We start from the raw sequence: 21559 nt of genomic DNA on the forward strand, positions 1-21559 counted from the left end.
TGCGACCCCATGAATCGCAACAACCAGGCCTCCCAGTCCATCACCAACTCCTGGAGTCCACCCAAACTCATGTCCATTGAGTCGGTGACGCCATCCAACCATCTCATTCTCTGTTGTCCCCTTCTCCTCCTACCTTCAATCTTTCCCAGCATCAGGGTGTTCCCAAATGAGTCAGCTTTTCACATCAGGTGGCCAAAGTAATGGAGTTTCAGCTTCAACATCAGTCCTCCCAATGAACACCCAGGGCTGATCTCCTTTAGGATGGACTGGTTGGATCTCCTTGCAGTCCAAGGGACTCTCAAGAGTCTTCTCCAACACCACAGTTCAAAAGCATCAATTCTTCGGTGCTCAGCTTTCTTTATAGTCCAACTCTCACATCCATACATGACCACTGGAAACACCATAGCCTTGACTAGACAAAACTTTGTTGACAAAGTAATGTCTCTGCTTTTTAATATGCTGTCTAGGTTTGTCATAACTTTCCTTCCAAGGAGTAAGCGTCTTTTAATTTCATGGCTGCAGTCACTATCTGCAGTGATTTTGGAGCCCCCAAAAATAAAATCAGCCACTATTTTCACATCTATTTGCCATGAAGTGATGGGACCAGATGCCATGATCTTCGTTTTCTGAATGTTGAGCTTTAAGCCAACCTTTTCACTCTCCTCTTTCACTTTCATCAAGAGGCTTTTTAGTTCCTCTTCACTTTCTGCCATAAGGGTGGTATCATCTGCATATCTGAGGTTATTGACATTTCCCCTGGCAATCTTGATTCCAGCTTGTGCTTCCTCCAGTCCAGCGTTTCTCATGATGTACTCTGCATATAAGTTAAATAAGCAGGGTGACAATAAGACAGCCTTGACGTACTCCTTTCCCTATATGGAGCCAGTCTGTTGTTCCATGTCCAGTTCATACAGGTTTGTCAAGAGGCAGGTTAGGTGGTCTGGTATTCCCATGTCTTTCAGAATTTTCCAGTTTATTGTGATCCACACAGTCAAAGGCTTTGACATAGTCAATAAAGTAAAAGTAGATGTTTTTCTGGAACTCTCTTGCTTTTTTGATGATCCAGTGGATGTTGGCAATTTGATCTCTGGTTCCTCTGCCTTTTCTAAAACCAGCTTGAACATCTGAAAGTTCATGGTTCATGTATTGCTGAAGCCTGGCTTAGAGAATTTTGAGCATTACTTTACTAGAGTGTGAGATGAGTGCAATTGTGTGGTAGTTTGAGCATTCTTTGGCATTCCGTTTCATATGAAATTAAGAAGTGGATGAAGAGCATGAAAAGACAACTTAGAGAATGGGAGAAAATATTTGTGAATACACTTAAAAATCACTAAATTGTACACTTTAAATGGGCAAGTCATATGCTATCTGATTTATATCTTAATAAAACTATTATTTAATGAATGTTATCTATCAGACAATGCTTAATCATGGGAAATAATGTAATGCACAGAAATGAAAGTACAAGTCCAGAATAAAATGCTCTTCCTTGGTTCCTCATTTCCATGAATCAATACCTTATCTGAGATGACTGACAGTTCCTTCCTTGAAAATTTTTCATATCATAATCAACTAAAAACTCTGACCTCTTCTTTATATAGTCTTCTCTATCACTCACCATTCCCCCTTTTAGACTAAAATGCCAAGCACTGCTTCCTTTTCCATATGAACAAAACACTTTATAGATTTGATTGTGTTTCTTTGCGATCTCCCTGACACCCAAACAAGGGCCTAAGATTAACTTTCAGTTCAGTTCAGTTCAGTTGCTCAGTCGTGTCCGACTCTTTGCGACCCCATGAATTGCAGCACGCCAGGCCTCTCTGTCCATCACCAAATCCCGGAGTTGACTCAGACTCACGTCCATCTAGCCATCTCATCCTCTGTCGTCCCCTTCTCCTCCTGCCCCCAATCCCTCCCAGCATCAGAGTCTTTTCCAATGAGTCAACTCTTCGCGTGAGGCGGCCAAAGTACTGGAGTTTCAGCTTTAGCATCAGTCCTTCCAAAGAAATCCCAGGGCTGATCTCCTTCAGAATGGACTGGTTGGATCTCCTTGCAGTCCAAGGGACTCTCAAGAGTCTTCTCCAACAGCACAGTTCAAAAGCATCAATTCTTTGGCCCTCAGCCTTCTTCACAGTCCAACTCTCACATCCATACATGACCACTGGAAAAGCCATAGCCTTGACTAGACGGACCTTTGTTGGCAAAGTAATGTCTCTGCTTTTGAATATGCTATCTAGGTTGTTCATAGCTTTTCCTCCAAGGAGTAAGGATCTTTTAATTTCATGGCTGCAATCACCATCTGCAGTAATTTTGGAGCCCCAAAATATAGTCTGACACAGTTTCCACTGTTTTCCCATCTATTTCCCATGAAGTGATGGGACCAGATGCCATGATCTTCGTTTTCTGAATGTTGAGCTTTAGGCCAACTTTTTCACTCTCCTCTTTCACTTTCATCAAGAGGCTTTTTAGTTCCTCTTCACTTGCTGCCGTAAGGGTAGATTAACTTTAGAATACTGCAAAAGGGCTTACAAATCTAACAGTTAACTCTGACCCACTCTCAGTATTTTATCTGTATTTTCCTGATTGCATTTAAAACTATTTTTATTTTCTCATCTGATTTTGTGTGCGTTATGTATGTATGTATTTCCTTGGAAACTGTGTACTAGATAAACAAACCAAAGCAAACAAAAAAAGAAAAAGGTCAATGACAATTGGTTATTTTAACTGTTGAAAATTTATACTATGCAAAATATGCCATTGTACCGAGCTTTGTAACAGCTATAAACTAGAAAACGATGTAAAAACCTAGAACTTCCATTAAATGCCTCTTTTATCATTTCATATTAAAAAAGCACTCTCTCCACAAAGCAAAAAGTGGGATTAGAGGTTGCTTAAATTAAATTACAGAAAAAAAATAAAAGTAATAAAAATAATTACATATTCACAGAATACTCCCAAATTTTCACTTTTAACCATCATGTAAATTAAATTTTCTTTCCCAAAACATACAAAATTCTACCTACTGTTACCAAAGAGAGAAGATGATCATAGTTTTGCACCATTCAAATTGTAACAAAAATTTAAACATGGAGTAGCAGAAATATCAGTAAGGTTAATAACAGAGACAGCCCAGCTTAAAAATGGACAAGAACCAAAAGATATTTAGAAAATCAATTGTTCGGAACTTAGAACTTACATTTCCCAAAGACACAATGCCACCCAGAAGTCTTAGATTCTTCAGCTCAGGCACACTGTATACTAATTGTGTGGCTGGGAGAAACCACCTATTTATCCAGATTTCAGATCTTTATTTATGAAATGACACAACCATCTGTCCTTGTGTATTTAAGATTAAAAATGAAAAATGTTCTGCAAAATGTCAAACACTGTACAAATAAGGTATTTTCACATCATTCGATCCATAACATAAATGATCTACTATGCCATCACCTGACCCTTCTTTCTGAAGCTTCAGGTTCACTAAGTGCAGTAAAGAAAGGGAGTGTTATGCTGCAGACACTTTTGAGTCAGAAAATATCAACAAATAACCAAAAATGTTCCCTTTGATAGTCAAAGGTCTCTCATTCATTAAATACACATCTTGTTGAAAGATCATGTGATATATAATCTGATATTAATACTGTCCCCTAATGATATTTATCATTTAAACCAATGGCAAAGTCAGGAAATGGTAACAGCAGCAATAACAATCATTATAACCGGTTAACATCTGAACTCTTACTAGGTTCCAGGCACTGTTGTTCTAAGTGCTTTACATGTAGTACTTCTTCCAATTAAAACAGTAACTGTATGAGAAAACCACCCTTATTATCATTTCACATAAGAGGAAACAGAAAACTACTTTACTCAGAATATAGGAATTTCAGTTTCTAAATAAAAACTAAAACAGCAAAACAATCTGGAAATGTTCCTGTAACCCACTGGGGAAAAAAAGACCAAAAGCCACTTAAATAACTGAAAAACATTAAGGAAAACCCCAAAATTTACAAAACTGATTAATCTTATTGAGTCAATAAAACATTTACTTAAAAAAAAAATGTTTGCATTTGTTTAACTCCCACAATGAAAGCTTAGACTTTTGGAATAATCTATGACATTAGTTAGGAACAAGCTGAAAACTCTGGAAATAATATTTTAAAGGGATGTCAATAAGTTTTCTAAATATATTCAAGACTTTTAGTCTTGTTTTACAGTCTGTGTTCCTCACTAATCATGAAAAACTGGACAAAGATCAGCAGGCAAAATTTCCTCAAGACCGTATTAAAAAAATCCCAATTCTGTGCTCTTAATAAGTCATAATGAGGGACTTCCCTGGTGGTCCAGTGGTTAAGAATCCACCTTGCAATGCAGGGGATGTGAGTTCAATCCCTGGTCAGGGAACAAAAATCCCACATGCCATGCAGCAACTAATTAAGCCTACCAGCCACAGCTACTGAGCTCGTTTACCACACCTAGAGAATCTGTGCGCCACAAGATCCCACATGATACAACGAACATCCTGCATGTCACAACTAAGACCTGACACAACCAAATAAATAAATATTGAAAAAAAAATTACAACCATTTAACCTACATTTCTAGCAGAATGAAAAACATGTGATTCTGGCAAGAATACTCTTGCCTAGCAACAGAGTAAAACAAATACATTGTCAAAACAACATTTAAAATAAGTATAAACAAACAGTACACAGAACATTAGCAAGCTGGCAGTAAATATGGGCATTTTAGAGAAATTATCTTATTTCATTTGTATAACATGTTATTACTATGCAGAAATGCTTCTAAGTGACTTCTGTTAATAGAGTATATTACATGATATATAAATATTAAGACATAAATAAACATTTCCACTAAAGGATTCTCTTCAGAGTCAGTTACCAAACATTAGACTTTTGCAAATCGTATGTGACTTAATCAGGTTTTCAGTCAATAATGCAATAAATTTAAATGTGATAGACAGGCAAGATAAACTGAATTAAACCTATAATCCATGACTATAGATTTATACCATTTAGACTACAACCATACAACTGGAGAAGGAAATGGCAACCCACTCCAGTATTCTTGCCTGGAGAATCCCAGAGACAGAGGAGTCTGGTGGGCTGCTGTCTATGGGGTCGCACAGAGTCGGACACGACTGAAGCGACTTAGCAGCAGCAGCAGCAGCAGCATTGTTACAACACTAATATGCTAGTTAAAAAAAAAAAAAAACTATTAGTCTTAATGAAAATTAGCTACATAAAAGGAACTTATGTCACTTTATGTAAATTATGAATCAATCAACTCATTACTAACCGTAAAAACCCTGTAATTCATATAAAAGAATGTTAGTGATGTATCTTCATCAAAGAACAGGTTGTTAATTTAAACTGACACTTAAATGTTTTTAGGTTAATACGTTTGCAAGTCTTCGGAAAGTATGAACATTTATATATGATCACAGTTCTTCATAAAAAATTTCTAAGTCCAAAAAGTTTGAAAAACCTCAAGGTTTTGCTACTTAGTGTGGAACAGTCCCTCAGTGTGCAGAAATATATTAATGTTTTGATTACAGGATGCCTCAGATCCAGCTGAGGTGTTAAAAACACACTCTACTACTTTTCTGAAATCCAGAAAATAATACGGCTCCAAGGACTTTGAAAATGAGACTGTACGTACACATATTTCAAATTAAGATGTTACCTGATATTCAGAATCCAGTCTAAAGGAAGAGTCCCTTGAGTGATAGGTATCATTTAAACCACTTCCTCTGCTTCCAGACATCAACCTAGCACTTAAAGAGCTAGCGGGTTGAACAGAAATTCTTCTTGGAATCCTTGAAGGTTTAGACTCCATTCTTAATGTTTCCTGTGAAATGCAAATTTTGATTACTGGCCTTTGGGAAAACACTCAAACCTCTGATTCTTAATCCTCTCCTTAAAGATCAGTTCAAAATCAAGAATTAACCATGCAAATTAACTAAATCTGGTATAGTAAACTGTGAGACTACCATCACTCTCCTACAAGGCAGAGAGGTCTGAAGTTGATCAAAGATTCCCACTGTACATAAAATGAAGGAAACATGATAAAACTGGTGATGGAAAACCTCTGCTTATTCTTTCCAAACCCTGAACTCTTTCCTTACTCAATTTTACCTCTATATAGAATCCCACAGGAATGAGCCTTTGACTCTTGCTATTTCTGTTCAGTTCAGTCGCTCAGTCGTGTCCGACTCTCTGCAACCCCATGAATCGCAGCACGCCAGGCCCCCCTGCCCACCACCAACTCCCAGAGTTCACCGAAACCCATGTCCATTGAGTCAGTGATGCCATCCAACCATCTCATTCTCTGTTGTCCCCTTCTCCTCCTGCCCTCGATCTTTCCCAGCATCAGGGTCTTTCCAAATGAGTCAGCTCTTCGCATCAAGTGGCCAAAGTACTGGAGTTGCAGCTTTAGCATCAGTCCTTCCAATGAACACCCAGGGCTGATCTCCTTTAGGATGGACTGGTTGGATCTCCTTGCAGTCCAAAGGACTCGCAAGAGTCTTCTCCAACACCACAGTTCAAAATCAATTCTTTGGCGCTCAGCTTTCTTCACAGTCCAACTCTCACATCCATACATGACCACTGGAAACACCATAGCCTTGACTAGACGAAACTTTGTTGACAAAGTAATGTCTCTGCTTTTTAATATGCTGTCTAGGTTTGTCATAATTTCCTTCCAAGGAGTAAGTATCTTTTAATTTCACGGCTGCAGTCACCATCTGCAGTGATTTTGGAGCTCAAAAAAATATTATTAAAGAGATGGGAATACCAGATCACCTGACCTGCCCCCTGAGAAATCTGTATGCAGGTCAAGAAGCAACAGTTAGAACTGGACATGGAAAAACAGACTGGTTCCAAATCAGGAAAGGAGTACGTCAAGGCTATATACTGTCACCCTGCTTATTTAACTTACATGCAGAGTACGTCATGAGAAACACTGGGCTGGAAGAAGCACAAGCTGGAATCAAGATTGCTGGGAGAAATACCAATAATCTCAGATACGCAGATGATACTACCCTTATGGCAGAAAGTGAAGGACTAAAGAGCCTCTTGATGAAAAGTGAAAGAGGAGAGTGAAAAAGTTAGCTTTAAACTCAACATTCAGAAAACTAAGATCATGGCATCTGGTCCCATCACTTCACGGGAAATAGATGGGAAATTGATGTGGAAACAATGGAAACAGTGAGACTTTATTTTTGGGGCCTCCAAAATCACTGCAGATGGTGATTGCAGCCATGAAATTAAAAGACGCTTGCTCCTTGGAAGAAAAGCTATGACCAACCTAGACAGCATATTAGAAAGCTGAGACATTACTTTGCGAACAAAGGTCCATCTAGTCCAAGCTACGGTTTTTTCAGTAGTCATGTATGGATGGGAGAGTTGGACTATAAAGAAAGCTGAGTGCCAAAAACTTGATGCTTTTGAACTGTTGTGCTGGAGAAGACTCTTGAGGGTTCCTTGGACTGCAAGGAGATATACCAGTCAATCCTAAAGGAAATCAGTCCTGAATATTCACTGCAAAGACTGATGTTAAAGCTGAAATTCCAATACTTTGGCCACCTGATGGGAAGAACGGACTCCTTGAAAAAGACCCTGATGCTGGGAAAGATTGAGAGCAGGAAGAGAAAGGGACAACAAAGGATGAAATGGTTGGATGGCATCACCAACTCAATGGACATGAGTTTGAGCAAGCTCTGAGAGTTGGTGATGGACAGGGAAGCCTGGCGTGCTGCAGTCCATAGGGTCGCAAAGAGTTGGACACGACTGAGCCACTGAACTGAACTGATATAAATGGATTCTTACAACATGTACTCTTTTTCTGTCTGGCTTCATTTGATTAACACTATATTTGTGAGATTAATTCATTCTGTGGTTTATGTAACATTCCACTGTATCAATACACCCAATTTATTTGTCTTTTCTACTGTGGGTGAACACTGGATTCTTTCCAGTTTTAGGCTATTACAAGTAAGTGCAACTATGAAAACATTTTATGAAGTAAAAAAAGAAAAAAAAAACTTGTATAGTTTTTCTTGGAAAAACATTTACAACGCACACCCTGTGAACAACTGAGATGACACCAGCCATGAGAGTAAAATGAGACAGGCAAAAGAAAGTAACAGTAAAAAGAAATCACAATAATGTCTTCAACTTGTCCCAGTTACCACTTTCAAAGTCAAAAATCATTCCCATATTTTTCTGGCAGTGGACTGAAATTAATGTGCTTTACTTGCCTGATATGCAGCCTAAATAGTAATATCTGCTGTATTAAAACATTCAAATCTAAACATTTAAGTTAAAAATACCTAATTCACTTTCAATTCATTAACTTATCAACTAAGTTTTAGATCAATCATATGGCCCTACCTTAAAAGTTACTACAAAAGACTATCTATCTGCCAAAAAAACATGGTATCAACCAATGAGGGAAAAGAGGATAAAGAGAGCTAAGACATCAACAAAATAAAAGGTCTATACTACAGTAGGAGATATACAACACACATGAAAAAGATAAAAACACAAGCCCAGTATCAATTAAAATTATTCATCTAAGAATATCTAGTTGAGGAACCAGAGAAAAAGCTATACTTTGGAACATGATTAAATCAAAGATAGCTTATCAGAAAAGATCAGTTTTGAAGTCCCAGTTAAACATGAGGTTATCTTTATGTACCTATTTTGGTCCCTTTTTCCAAAACCCCTGTAAAATGACAGTTGATGAATCCAAAAGCTTTAACTATGAAAAGAATAGGAGAAAGGATCATAAAAGGCAAGAGATTTCAATGTAATTTGGAAAATCAAAAAAAGTTGGAGGAGAGGCAGAATAATTCAGGAGAGGATAATATTTCCTAAGCATTTTTACAGAAAGGTAGGAACTGGAAGCAGAGCAGTAAGCTGTAGCATCCTAGAAAGAATCACTGTCTGGAGATACAAGATACCGTAATAAAGGGATAATGCATGGAGTTGCATGCATTAAAATTAAAATCTGTACTTGAAGCAGTAAAACCTCCAGTTCTTCCCACAGCTCCATTCTTTCAAAAAATAGGGTATTTATTCTTTGGAGAATAAGGAACTCCCTTGTAAAACACCAACCCTTCTCCCAATGTACAACCACCTCTGCAAAGGTTAAGTATAAGGAATAAAAGAAAATCTACGTACTCAAAGTTGAGACCCAAAACCTCTCTCTTTTCTGATGCTTTGTCTACAATGCTGTCAGAAAACCAAACAAAAATACTAGACACTTCTGGATACTGCTATTTGGAATGCTTTCAATTACAAAGCTAGCTTGTCATTTGACCATCCAACCCAAAGTGAAGTCCACTAGTAACCATGAATTTCTAATCACTTTTTTTAGTGCTTCCCTCTAATAGACAAACACCAAGGATCACTATGTATCCAAAAAGAAAGCCCAAAATAAACAACAAAAAAAGGAACTCAGAGGAAATCTGGGGAAAGAAGCTAATAAAAATTACTATTCTCAAAAGGAGCAAAAGATATTCATTATTAAGAATGGATGCTTCCAGTATAATGAACAGCTTATGGAAATCCAAAATGCTACAGACTTAAAAAAAAAAAAAAAAAAGCTATACACTTAAAAAAAACAGGTATGTGATACACTGAAATAAATCCAACACAAGAGTTGGGAGTAAACTGAGGACACCTCCCAAAGCAGAAAATGTAACTCAAAAAGCACAGAACTGTCTAGGGGAGTTACTGATCATTTGACTGTAAGCATGGTTATCGAGAGAAAAAAAGAAAATGGAGTAGAAAAAATTACCAAAACATTGAAAAAAACTTCTAGAACTGAAGGACATATATCTCCACATTGAAAGCAGTCAAGTGAAGCTGGCAGGATCAAAGAATGAAGACCAACACTAAGCACCGTTTATCATCTTGAAATTTCAGAACACCAGAAATAAAGATACTATAATTTACCAGAATGGAAAAATGGGTCAAATACAAAAGAAATCAGAATGGCTTCTTAATTACAACTTTAAAAACTCTGAGGATGATAAAACAATGCCTGCAGTACTAAAAAAAAATTTGCACTGAACCCCAATCTAGAAACTAAATATGAGGTGGAGAAAATAATATTCAGACATGACAGATTTTTTAAAACAATCAAAAGACAAAACTATAGGAAGTTAGTTAAATGAAAAGGAGGTCCTAGGAAAACCAGCATGTAAAGAATTAAAAGAATCAGACACAGAACCTAGGAGACAGGGTTCTTTGATGGCTCAGTGGTAAAGAATCTGCCTGCAATGCAGCAGGCACAGGAGATGCTGGTTTGATCCCTGGATCGGGAAGATTCCCTGGAGAGGAAATGACAACACTCTAGTATTCTTACCAGGAAAATCCCATGAACAGAGAAGCCTGGTGGGCTATAGATCATGGGATCGCAAAGAGGCGGACATGACTGAGCACCCTTCACACACACGTATATATATATAAAGCACACTGAAAAATCATGAACACATCATTTAGAAATATGAAGGTAATTCCTAAAACAGCTAAAAGTTAAGGATAGCTGCCTATGGAAAGTGGACTGGGAAAGAGGTAAACGGTGAGGCAAAGGATTGCTGCTTTTCTTTTAAGCAGGATGACCATATTTCCTGGTTTGCTGAGCCAGTTTCAGTTTATGGCAAGAAAAGTCCTAGTCTGTGCTCATTATCTGTGGGCAATTATTAATAGTACCTGTGTTGTCTCTCAAAAGTGGCCTGGTTTGGATGATAAAGCATACAGTCACCTAATGTAAATCTTTCCTACCTTTAGCTTTTTATAAACTCTATATATCCATATAAATATTTGTATTTAAAAAGTGAATTATGAATAGTAGAAAGAATACTAATGGTTAGGGACATACAAAAGCCCATGAAAGATTTAACAAGTAGCAAATTTGTTATTTTATCAAGAAGACTATAAAAATATTAAACAAGGGACTGTATTTGTTGAGGATTTTAAACGGGAAATATGTTTTTAAAAAGATACAGGCCTACAGTTGGTTCTTTAACAATAATGCTTCTTAATCATACTTCTCATGGTTTACTTTGACTGTATCTATACTCACTTCTTACTTGCATACTTACTTGCAGAATAAAACTAACCTAGTAGGAAATCTCTAAAAACAAAGCTCCTAGGAGAAGGCAAAGAGGCAGAATCCTCCGAGAGCTGTAATTTATACTGCATAAACTATTTTTGGAACCTCCTCTACATTAGCTGATTGAATTTTGACAATGTAGGTGTTACCAGAAAACTTACATAATTTGATTGTGTAAGTTGTAGGTCAAAAGCACAAAAAATAGTAAAAAATAAAATGTGCAGTCCTTGAAAAACTTCTATCAGACCAGTTACAAGGTACTATGAGGCATCTTCTCAAGTTCATTCATTCATTCATTCATTCAAGTAGTTTTTCACACGCTTACATGTGCTGCTACTGCTGCTGCTGCTAAGTCACTTCAGTTGTGTCCGACTCTGTGTGACCCCATAGACGGCAGCCCACCAGGCTCCCCCGTCCCTGGGATTCTCCAGGCAAGAACACTGGAGTGGGTTGCCATTTCCTTCTCCAATGCATGAAAGTGAAAAGTGAAAGTGAAGTTGCTCAGTCGTGTCCGACTAGTAGTGACCCCATGGACTGCAGCCTACCAGGCTCCTCTGTCCATGGGATTTTCCAGGCAAGAGTACTGGAGTGGGGTGCCATTGCCTTCTCCGTACACGTGCTAGTATAAATTAATACTAAGCAAAGGGATGGAGAGAGGGGACAACACTGAACCTAGTGAGATAATATAAAGAAGCTGTGGTCTAGGAGAGAACAAACTACATAAATAACAATATAACTTAAACAGCTATAAATGCTCTAACAGAAAGAATATAAGCCAATCAAGCTGGAAAAAAGTATCCTGAAGCTCAATGCTTTCATCCAAGACTAAAAAAGTAAAGCACAAAAAGTTGCATATGTATACTCTTTCCTCAGCGGTCAATATATAATGGCCTCTTACTTTCCTTCTGTCACTACACATGAGTGCTAAGTCGTGTCTCTTTGCAACCCTACAGACTATTGCCCTCAAGGCTCCTCTGTCCATGGGATTCTCCAGGAAAGAATACTCAGTGGGTTGCCATGCCCTCCTCCAGGGAACCTTTCCGACTCAGGGACAGAACCTGCATCTCTTACGTCTCCTGCGTGGGCAAGCAGGTTCTTTACCACCAACGCCACCTCGGAAGCCCTTGCCACTATGCAGTTTCTTTAAATATATATTTCTTTCAGTTTGATTCCAGAGTTGGTTAGTTGAGGTCTTTTTCTTTCTGGTGACAAGATAAAAACATCAGCAGGGCTAATTTTACAAATGTATGACCACTTACGCAAACACATGAGGCCCTGTGTTTCATTAAAAGCTCCACTATTGACATCTGAAAATCATTAATACTTGAGAATTTGAACTTGTATCTTATAAGTCAAGTCAGATAGCATAGTGGAGCACAAGCTTGAGCAGAAGCGGTATGTGCCTGTCTGCCATGCCTTGCCACTCAACCTGTATTTAACACTCACTGCTATGAAGCTTTGATCATTAACAAACACACTTCAATTTTTACTCTGAGTCGCACTCATATCCTAGGCATCTGGATCAAGTGGACTTGGGTGCTCATGTTCCATATCAACACATCTATCTCTGAGTAAGATGAGGCACTGACTGTTTCAAGAGGTCTTATTTTTCATTCACAACTTGCTTCAATTTCAAATGCAGAAAGAATGAAACACAAAGTCATAAAAATCTTATGATCAATATTTTATTTTTTTACTGTATTGAACTTTTCAACTTGTAAGATTCTCTGAAGCTGGTATTTAACTGCTAGTTTACCCAACTAGTCTTAATGTGACTTTTAAGTGTTCCCTTACTTTCAAGCATTTTAAAAGAGTAACTGGCGTAAGGAACAGTAGTGGAAAACAAATATTTATACCAACTCCGAAATTTATGTAGTCTGTCATCTCATAAACCTGTGACTTGTTAACTACTACTAAAAAAAATTGACAATATTTTAAACAGGTAATTTCATTCAGCTAGGCTTCATAGGAAACCTCTGTAGAGCTCTTTAAGAACAAGTTCATGTTTCTGGTGGCTGATTTTAACATTATAGGGCTTCCTTTGTGGTTCAGCTGGTAAAGAATCCGCCTGCAATGCCAGAGACCTGGGTTCAATTCTTGGGTTGGGAAGATCCCCTGGAGAAAGGAAAGACTACCCACTCAGGTATTCTGGCCTGGAGAATTCCATGGACTGTATAGTCCATGGGGTCGCAGAGTTGGACGCAACTGAGAGACTTTCACTTAACACAATAAAGGAATTCTAGACCAAAAACAGTTTCTCCTACCTATAAACAGTACAATTCAACTCTAGTCTATGGAAATAATCTTAAAAACTATTTTAGAGTAGGTAAAAAGCCTCAAAGAATTCTGTCATTATCTGACATGCAAAATTGTGTGCCCAAAGTCACCTGCAAGTTAACAAGATCTCAGTCACATGCTAAATGCAACTGAAAACTTATCACACAACTTATAGTAAAATACAAATTTAAACTAAATTTTTACGTTTTTCAGCAAGACTTTACATGAATGAGACCTACTCTAAGTATACCAACGTTTGTCTCTAATAATAGCACAATAGGCCTTGTCTAAAGGGAATCTGTCATTAATCCAGACATTTTCTCACTTCTATTTCATCTTACTAGTAATGACACCACTCCCCAATCAGATTTTCAACTGTTCTCTACTACCTTAAAAATGAAGTCTAAACTCTTTACCCCCGTATCCAGAATTCTAACCCATCTTTTCCACTTAACTTTCAAATTGTTGTTGTTAAGTCACTATGTCCAACTCTTTTGCCATCCCATGGATTGCAGCCTGGCAGGCTTCTCCGTCCATGGGATTTCCCAGGCAAGAATACTCGAGTGGGATGCCATTTCCGTCGCTACTGGATCTTCCCAACCCAGGGATGGAATCTGCATCTGCACATTAGCAAAGCGGATTCTTTACCGCTGAGCCACCAGAGAACTACCACCTTAAAATAATGCAGGAGACCGGGGTTCGATCCCTGGGTTGGGAGGTTCCCTTGGAGAAGGAAATGGCAACCCACTCCAGTACTCTTGCCTGGAAAATCCCATGGACGAATGGAAGAGCCTGGTAGGCTACAGTCCATGGGGTCGCAAAGAGTCAGACATGACTGAGCGACTTCAACTTTCTTTCTTTCTTTCTAGTTCACCCTGGTGGAGAGGAGGTGACAGGGGTCCGGGAAAAGGACATAAATCTTGGGACAGCCCCACCTCTGAGCATCAGGCACTTAGAGGCTGCCTAAACTCAAGAAGGATGCATAAAACTAAGAACACCTCCTTTCCCATGGACTTTCCTCCAAGTATCTAAGAAGGTATAGCAGTTTACTGTTTAGGGAGTTACAACAGCCTTCGAGTTGTAGGCCTCTCTGTAGTGCAGATACGCAGGGCCTATAGAAGTTGAGGTTAGTGAAAGAATACTGAAATAAATGCTCTAGCACTCCAGCTTCACACTGAGCACCATGCAGAAGCAGTCAAAGAATACTCTGAAAAGTATACAAAGCAGTAGTAACATTCAAACCCAGCTGCACTACAGACTAAACCAACTCAATCTACCACACTAACAGTCTGACAAGATATGGCCATATCCAGGCATAAAAATTACGACCTCAGTCTCCACTGTTCTTTCGTTTGCAACATTTCACCATCAATCAAAAATTATAAGACACAAAACTACAAGGAACCAACACAACACTGTAAAACAATTATCCTCCAATTAAAAATAAATTTTAAAAAACAAGGAAAAAAAGTTCATCATCAAGAGATATCAATCAACAGAACCAGATGAATAAATGGCTCTAACGTTAGCAAACTGGGAAACTGATGCATTTATCAGTAGCCTATGCAAAACTGAGAAAACCAGAGAACTGGGAAACAGGCTAGAGGAAAACTATCCAGAATGAAGGATGGAAAAACAGATGATGGCAAATACCAGAGAGGGTTTAAGAGAAACTGAGGAAAGAGTAAGAAAGTCTACTGTGCTTTTAGTTAGTTACAGAAGAAAAGAACTAGAGCACAAAAAATGTCAAGAGAAATTGGCTCAATTGATTTAACAGATGAATCTGCTTGTAAAGGAATCTCTCAAATAACATGCATCCTTTCCCATTACTCTATAGATCACTGTGTTCCATTCTTAAAATAATAGTCTTGTTCAGCATGTCATGAGTCACATAGTAATCATAAACCAAATGATGAGACTAACAAAAAGGCCCCAACTCCATTCATACTAACAGCCTATATCTAAGACACTCTCTTTACTTTAAATGTATATATTAATAAAGGCAGTTTTTTCAAAACAGTAAACAGGATAAAAGCAAGATAAACAAAGTGCTGCCCAATTTTCAGCGTATGCACCAACTTCTACTTGTAAATACAATATTTGCGACCACAAGCTTTGAAGTCTGTCCCTTACTTGGTGTGACTCTGGGCTTGATATCACTAATGCTCTATTTTTTTCACCTACAAAATGGGAATAACAATAGTACCAATTTTACAAATGTAACATGAGCTTTACTGGCACACTGTATATAGTTAGTAAGTAGCTAGTATTAAGCAATACCATCAGATGGTAAAAAATTTTCATATAAACAGCTTTAGTAGGCATTACTTTGGGCCTCCCCAGGGGCTCAGTGGTAAAGAATCTGCCTGAATGCAGGAGATGCAGGTTTGATCCCTGGCTCAGGAAGATCCCCCGGAGGAGGAAATGGCAACTCACTCCAGAATTCTTGCTGGGAAAATCCCATGGGATGAGGAGCCTGGCTGGCTGCGATCCATGGGGTCGCAAAGACTCAGACATGACTGAGGGGCTGAACAGGTATTACTTTAGCTTTTTCATTATTTGAAATTTGTCTTTAACACAGAGTAGAAAGATTTTTTAAAGTCATTCAGATTTTGGTACCAGAGGATATAACTTATGTACCTTACTTATATTAAGCAAATGCATACAAAATTGGGGAAAAAATAGATATTATTAACATTTTACTTTATGTCTGGGAGGGTTGTGCTTTTAATTTTTTCAAAATGTTTTTACTCTAACTTTGATAATTAAGGGAAACAGTTCCTGGCAGATGAAAAGATATTTTTTTATCTTACATTACAATAAAATCTATAAAGAACTCCTAAAAATAATTTCCTTTCTAAATTGCAGCACTGCTGGTTTATACCCCTTTGTATCTATACACCACAAAAGTAGCAGCAAATTCTGGTAAATAAGAAATGGAAAATAAGGTCAAAATCACTTTGCAAAATGGAGTTTAGATTATCTGAGTATGCCTTAAAATTTTTACTTTTACTATGAGCAAACTTCAAACATACACAAAAATCAAGACAATAATAAACCTCCACATGCCAAACAACAGTCTTCAACAATTATCAATATTTGACTATTTCACCATCCTCTTATTTTAAAGCAAATTCCAGTCATGATATCTTTAAGAATGTCTGTTCTCAATAAAATATTCTAAGCCATCTGTGGTAAATTACAAAGCACGGCTACAAAATACCCATGGCCCTTCGCACTAATGGTGCTGATCTGCCTGGGGAGAGGATGGAATCTATTTCCCCACCCCTTGAATGTGGGTTACCTTGTGAAATTTATTTTGACTAAGAAAGTATTAGTCATTCATCCATGACTGATTCTTTGCAACCCCATGGATGCCCATTGCCTGAATTCCTCTGTCCATGGAATTCTCCAGGCAAGAATACTGGAGTGGGTAGCCATTCTCTTCCCCAGGGGATCTTCCGCACCCAGGGATGGGGCCCATGTCTCCCGTACTGCAGGCAGATTCTCTACCGTCTTTTGAGCCACCAGGAAGTAATGTGACACTGTATGATTTCCAAGGCTATAAGAAGTCTTATAGCTCCCATTTTCACTCTCCTCGAATGCGGTTTTGGAACCCTCATGCCACAAAAGCCCACAGTGAGCAAAGCCTAAACATTAACCAACACCAAGTGCCTGAAATGTAAGGGACACCTGCCATCTTGGACCTGCTGGCCTTAAAAATCTTGCATGAGTGAATCCAGACAAAACCAACAGAACTACCCAACAGGCACAAAGAACTGTAATAAGACTGTAAATACTAGTTTTATTCCAGAGGGTTCTGAGGTGGTGTGTTATGTAACAATACAGCAAAGCTTCGTAACTTATTCCTTTTCCTACAATTATCATCATGCACCTAGTCTCATGAAAAATCTAATCATTTCAGGGTCTAACTGAGACTTTTTCTTAAAATCCAGGGGAGTTAGTCATTGAATTACCAAAAGCACAACAGTACTCTGCAATGAATTCCTGGCATGAAGATCAGAGTTATTACAGAAAATACCAATGTATTTCAACAGCCAACAGTCTCCCAGAAATATAAACATAGTTAAAAACCTCTACATGGTATATAGCCTTTGTTTAAAACATCTGCTTCCGAGGAAAATTTGCATTCTATTGATATTAGTGAACATGGAGACATAAAATCTAGGGGTAGTCACAAGGAAAACACTATGAAAGCACAGAACTTTTGGGGTCTTTAAAAAAATTCCTCTTGATTTTCAGCTGACAGGTATTTAACACACACAGACAGATACACCTAAGTCTTAAAAAATAACTAGAAAAAAGTTAAACATCTTCATGAGAAAATGTTAGGTCTACATTACAATACTTGGAAATAATCTGTCCTCCTTTGAAGTGTATTTAATTTTGCCAAATTTCAACATTCACTGAGTAACTGGAAACTATTTTAGAGTTATTCTGAAACTGGCAAACATAACACTAAAGTGAAATGATCATAATAAAGAGATGAAAACTAGTTTTGAAGTTTCAAGATTTCTCTTCTTAAAGCTGTTGACTAAAGGGTGTATACCAGTAGGTAATTTCAAAACCAGGCGTTTGACTTATCTAGTCTAACCAGTAGAGCCAGAGAAATACTTTTGAGAACAAGAAAAACCAGCTTTGACATCAGGAGTTCAGACCAAAGAAAAGTTAAAAATTAAGATCATGAAAAGTAACCCAGCCAACTCTCAAATTATAACTTTACCCTGCTCCCCCTCTTCAGCTTCATCTTATGACTATTTTTTGTAGAATAACAACTATGAGAAAATAAACTATTTCCCTATAATCCTGCTTCATTGAATTCAAGGAGATCTTAGTAAGAACTCAAAATCTTTACTCATTTTAAATTGTAATTATACTAATGTGATCAGTTTTTGACTCAGTTACTAAACAGCTAAAAGGTTCACTAGTTAAGTTTAATTTGTTGGTTAAAAATGAGTATTGCTACAAGGCTATGCATTTCACTTATGCATTTCCCACTGTTCTTTATTACTAACACAATTATTTGTAGTAACAGAAGGATGTATCAAGAAAAATAATTTAAAGTCATTCCTTATTTGGCTTAGGGACACAAGAGCTCTTTAATCCCAAAAGCATAGAGCACTAACCTTCTAAAACAGTACAGGTCTTTTCCTGTCATGCTCTAACCTTCCACTCAACTGTTTCAGCTATGGAGAACAAACTGTACATTCCTAAAACAAACTGTGATACCATGACTTACAGGCTCCTTACCAAACTTTTAACCATCCTTCACATCTCAGCTCCAGTAATACTTCCTGTAAACATTTCCCCCAAGATTAAACACTGTTCTCAGTGCTCCCACAATAGGACCATGTTTCAATACTTATATTAAGATAATAGTAATTGTTTACACATTAGTCTAAATGTATAATTATTTGTAATGGCTCAGACAGTAAACAATCTGCCTGCAATGCGGGAGACCAGAGTTTGATCCCTGGGTCGGGAAGATCCCCTCGAGAAGGAAATGGTAATCTACTCTAGTATTCTTGCCTGGAAAATCCCATGGACAGAGGAGCCTGGCAGACTACTGTCCATGGAGTCGCAAAGAGTTGGACACAACCAAGTGACTTCACTTCTTCATACATTAGTTTGATGATTCAACTGTGAGCTGTGCAAGGCAGACGCTGTGTCAAGCTTCTTGTAAAGCCCTAATCTAGAATCTAGTAGCTAAAATACAACAATCAAAAATTGTTTTACATTTCTTGATAGTTTTGCACTACTTAAAATTATTTTCCTGAAATTAAGTGGGCAACTCTTGAACATATATCAGATGAAAAGTTGTGTGAAATGGATATGTAGCTGATTAAAAATTGGAGCCATGGATGTCTTTTTATAGTCAAGCTGATTATCTTACATCTTCGCATAGAACATATGTGTGTGCCTATATAGGGAATCTTTGTGCTTTATCTGGGAATATTAAGCTCTCTTGCCAATGAGGTAGAAACAGAAATTACCTATACTTAAGGAAGGAATCTTTAACCACCCTTTTTCCAGACCTCTGACCCACCATGCAGCTTCAAAAAAAAAAAACTCAGGACTGTACTTAACGACCATGCTGACATTACATCTGTCGTATGATTTAGGGCACAGAAAAAGTTGTAAAAAGTTCTTATCTAAAGTAAGAACTTTTAGTAGTAGAGAACTTTTATAAATATAATTATTGTGAGAAGCATTCAGTACCCTATGAGGAACATATTGCAGGTAGAGTAAAATTTGAAAAATCCATGAATAAAAACTGGACTTTGGTATGAATTCCAATTGTTTACATTTATCAAAAGTTCACTCTGCAAGTATTATGTCCCCCAGCGTGTTGACTGCTACACACACTACTAAATTTAATTTAATCCTCACTTCAACTCTAGGAAGGTTAAATAATTCTGGCGAAATCAAGACTCAAACCCATATGTCGGTCCCTAATGCCTCCTGTGTCACTGCTGTTTCACATATGCTGTAGAGCTGTGAATGAAATACTGACCCCATTTCTTAAACACAATTTTATTTCATGAAAAACAACAACAACAACGTATATGTATGCCTTTTAAACAACGGTATAGCGTTTGATTTTCAAATCTAAAATTCATATTTAACTTCATCTCTTAGTTCCGGACAGAAACAGATTAACGCAAGAAAAAGGGAGATTTTAAAATTCCTTTAATAATGAAAAATACCTAAAATATCCTACAAAATCGAAAAAAATAGTCTTAGGAATGCAATTTCACTTCGCACTTTGCTCTTAATAGCGCCAAACGACACCAGTTGTGATCAATTTATCAGTATTACCAAGACAGAGATGTTCCTTGTATATTTACATCTGCTCGCAGAAAAAGAGAATTACAGTATTTTTGGCGTGCGTACACATTCATCTTTACTACGCAGTTTCCTTAAAGTGAGGGAGTACTGTATTCAACTACTAGTGCCTTCCTTTTACTTCTTACGCCAACAGGTACGTTGTTAAACATATCACCACCTATTTCTATTTGAAGAACATACAGTATACTACAATACTAAAGAAATCCCAAAGTATCACGATACTCAAGACCTGGGATGATCAACGAGCAAATCTTTAGCCTTACATAAAGGGCTGGGAATGTTCCTTCAATTCGAGGTTGGTCTGGCAAAGCCCTAAATCTCCCCGCCTTTAACACCTCGATCATTAAATACCTCACTCGTGACACTCCCTGCCCGTGAGGTTCCGGAGGACCGTCCGTACCCCGATCGAAGAGAAGGCCGCCAAAGGCCAAAATCAGGGCTCAAGCCCCTTCTCCGAGGCCGCCACACGTCCACAAGGAAGACGCACGGCCTGCCCCCGCCGCCCGTCACAAACCCCACCACGGAACGAAAGGCCACCGGCACAGAAGGACTGCGCCCGGCTCGCTTAGCACCCGCGGTCCCGGATCAAGCGCCCGCACCCGGATACTGAAAGGAAGGAAGGGGCCTCGATGTCCCCAGCCCAGCACTTCGTTTCCTCCCCTCCCCCACCCGCGGCCTCGATCGGAACCACCTCCCCGAGAGCCAGAAACCCGAGGTCCGCAGTTTACTCCCCCTGCCCCGACCTGGCACTGAACAGGGTTTGTCCCGCTCCCAGCGATCACACCGCCGCCTTCCTCCTCGGAGTTCTAGGCCTCTACCTGAGGCAGAGCAGCAGACCACGAAGCACAATGGCGTCCGCCCAGCTCCCGGATCCGGCGCAGAACCAGCCTCCACCGTTAAATGCCCCTCCCTTCTCCTCTCCGCGACTTCGCGGACTCCCCCGAGTTCTCGCGAGATTGGTGGAGCTACGCGGACCCGAGAGCTGCGGGCGGGCTCGACGTACCCCACCGCGGGGTGGTGCTCTGACTGCGGCAACCGTTGAAGAGCTGCCCCCGGGGAGGCAGCGAGGCGCGACCGGTAAGCGGCTGCGGCTGATCGGCCGGCGGGCTGGCGACTGGGCCGGCGAGTTTGCGTGCACTGGGAGCGGGGCACTGGAGGCCCGGCCCTGGTTGGCCGCCCTCGCCTGGCTGGTGAAGGGCTCATATCCAGCCCTGCTGCTGCCCAACGCCCGAGTCCGCGCCACAGGATATTGGCCCCTTCGGCAAACCTG

The 21559-nt window shown here is 38.9% G+C and overlaps 1 protein-coding gene across 2 annotated transcripts in view; it reads right to left on the minus strand.

Moving 5' to 3' along the window:
• MARCHF7 (membrane associated ring-CH-type finger 7) overlaps window positions 1-21200 on the minus strand; it is a 46079-nt gene extending 24879 nt beyond the window's left edge. For both annotated transcript variants that reach the window (XM_052657270.1, XM_052657262.1), the window contains exons 1-2: window positions 21033-21200; window positions 5704-5868 (exon numbers count right to left, since the gene is read on the minus strand). In XM_052657270.1, the coding sequence (XP_052513230.1) occupies window positions 5704-5856 (153 nt within the window). In that variant the 5' untranslated portion in view covers window positions 5857-5868; window positions 21033-21200. The remainder of the gene's footprint in view (window positions 1-5703; window positions 5869-21032) is intronic.
• Window positions 21201-21559: the final 359 nt, after the last annotated feature.

The sequence above is a fragment of the Budorcas taxicolor genome, chromosome 2 (assembly GCF_023091745.1).
Source record: "Budorcas taxicolor isolate Tak-1 chromosome 2, Takin1.1, whole genome shotgun sequence".
Lineage (NCBI taxonomy): Eukaryota > Metazoa > Chordata > Mammalia > Artiodactyla > Bovidae > Budorcas > Budorcas taxicolor.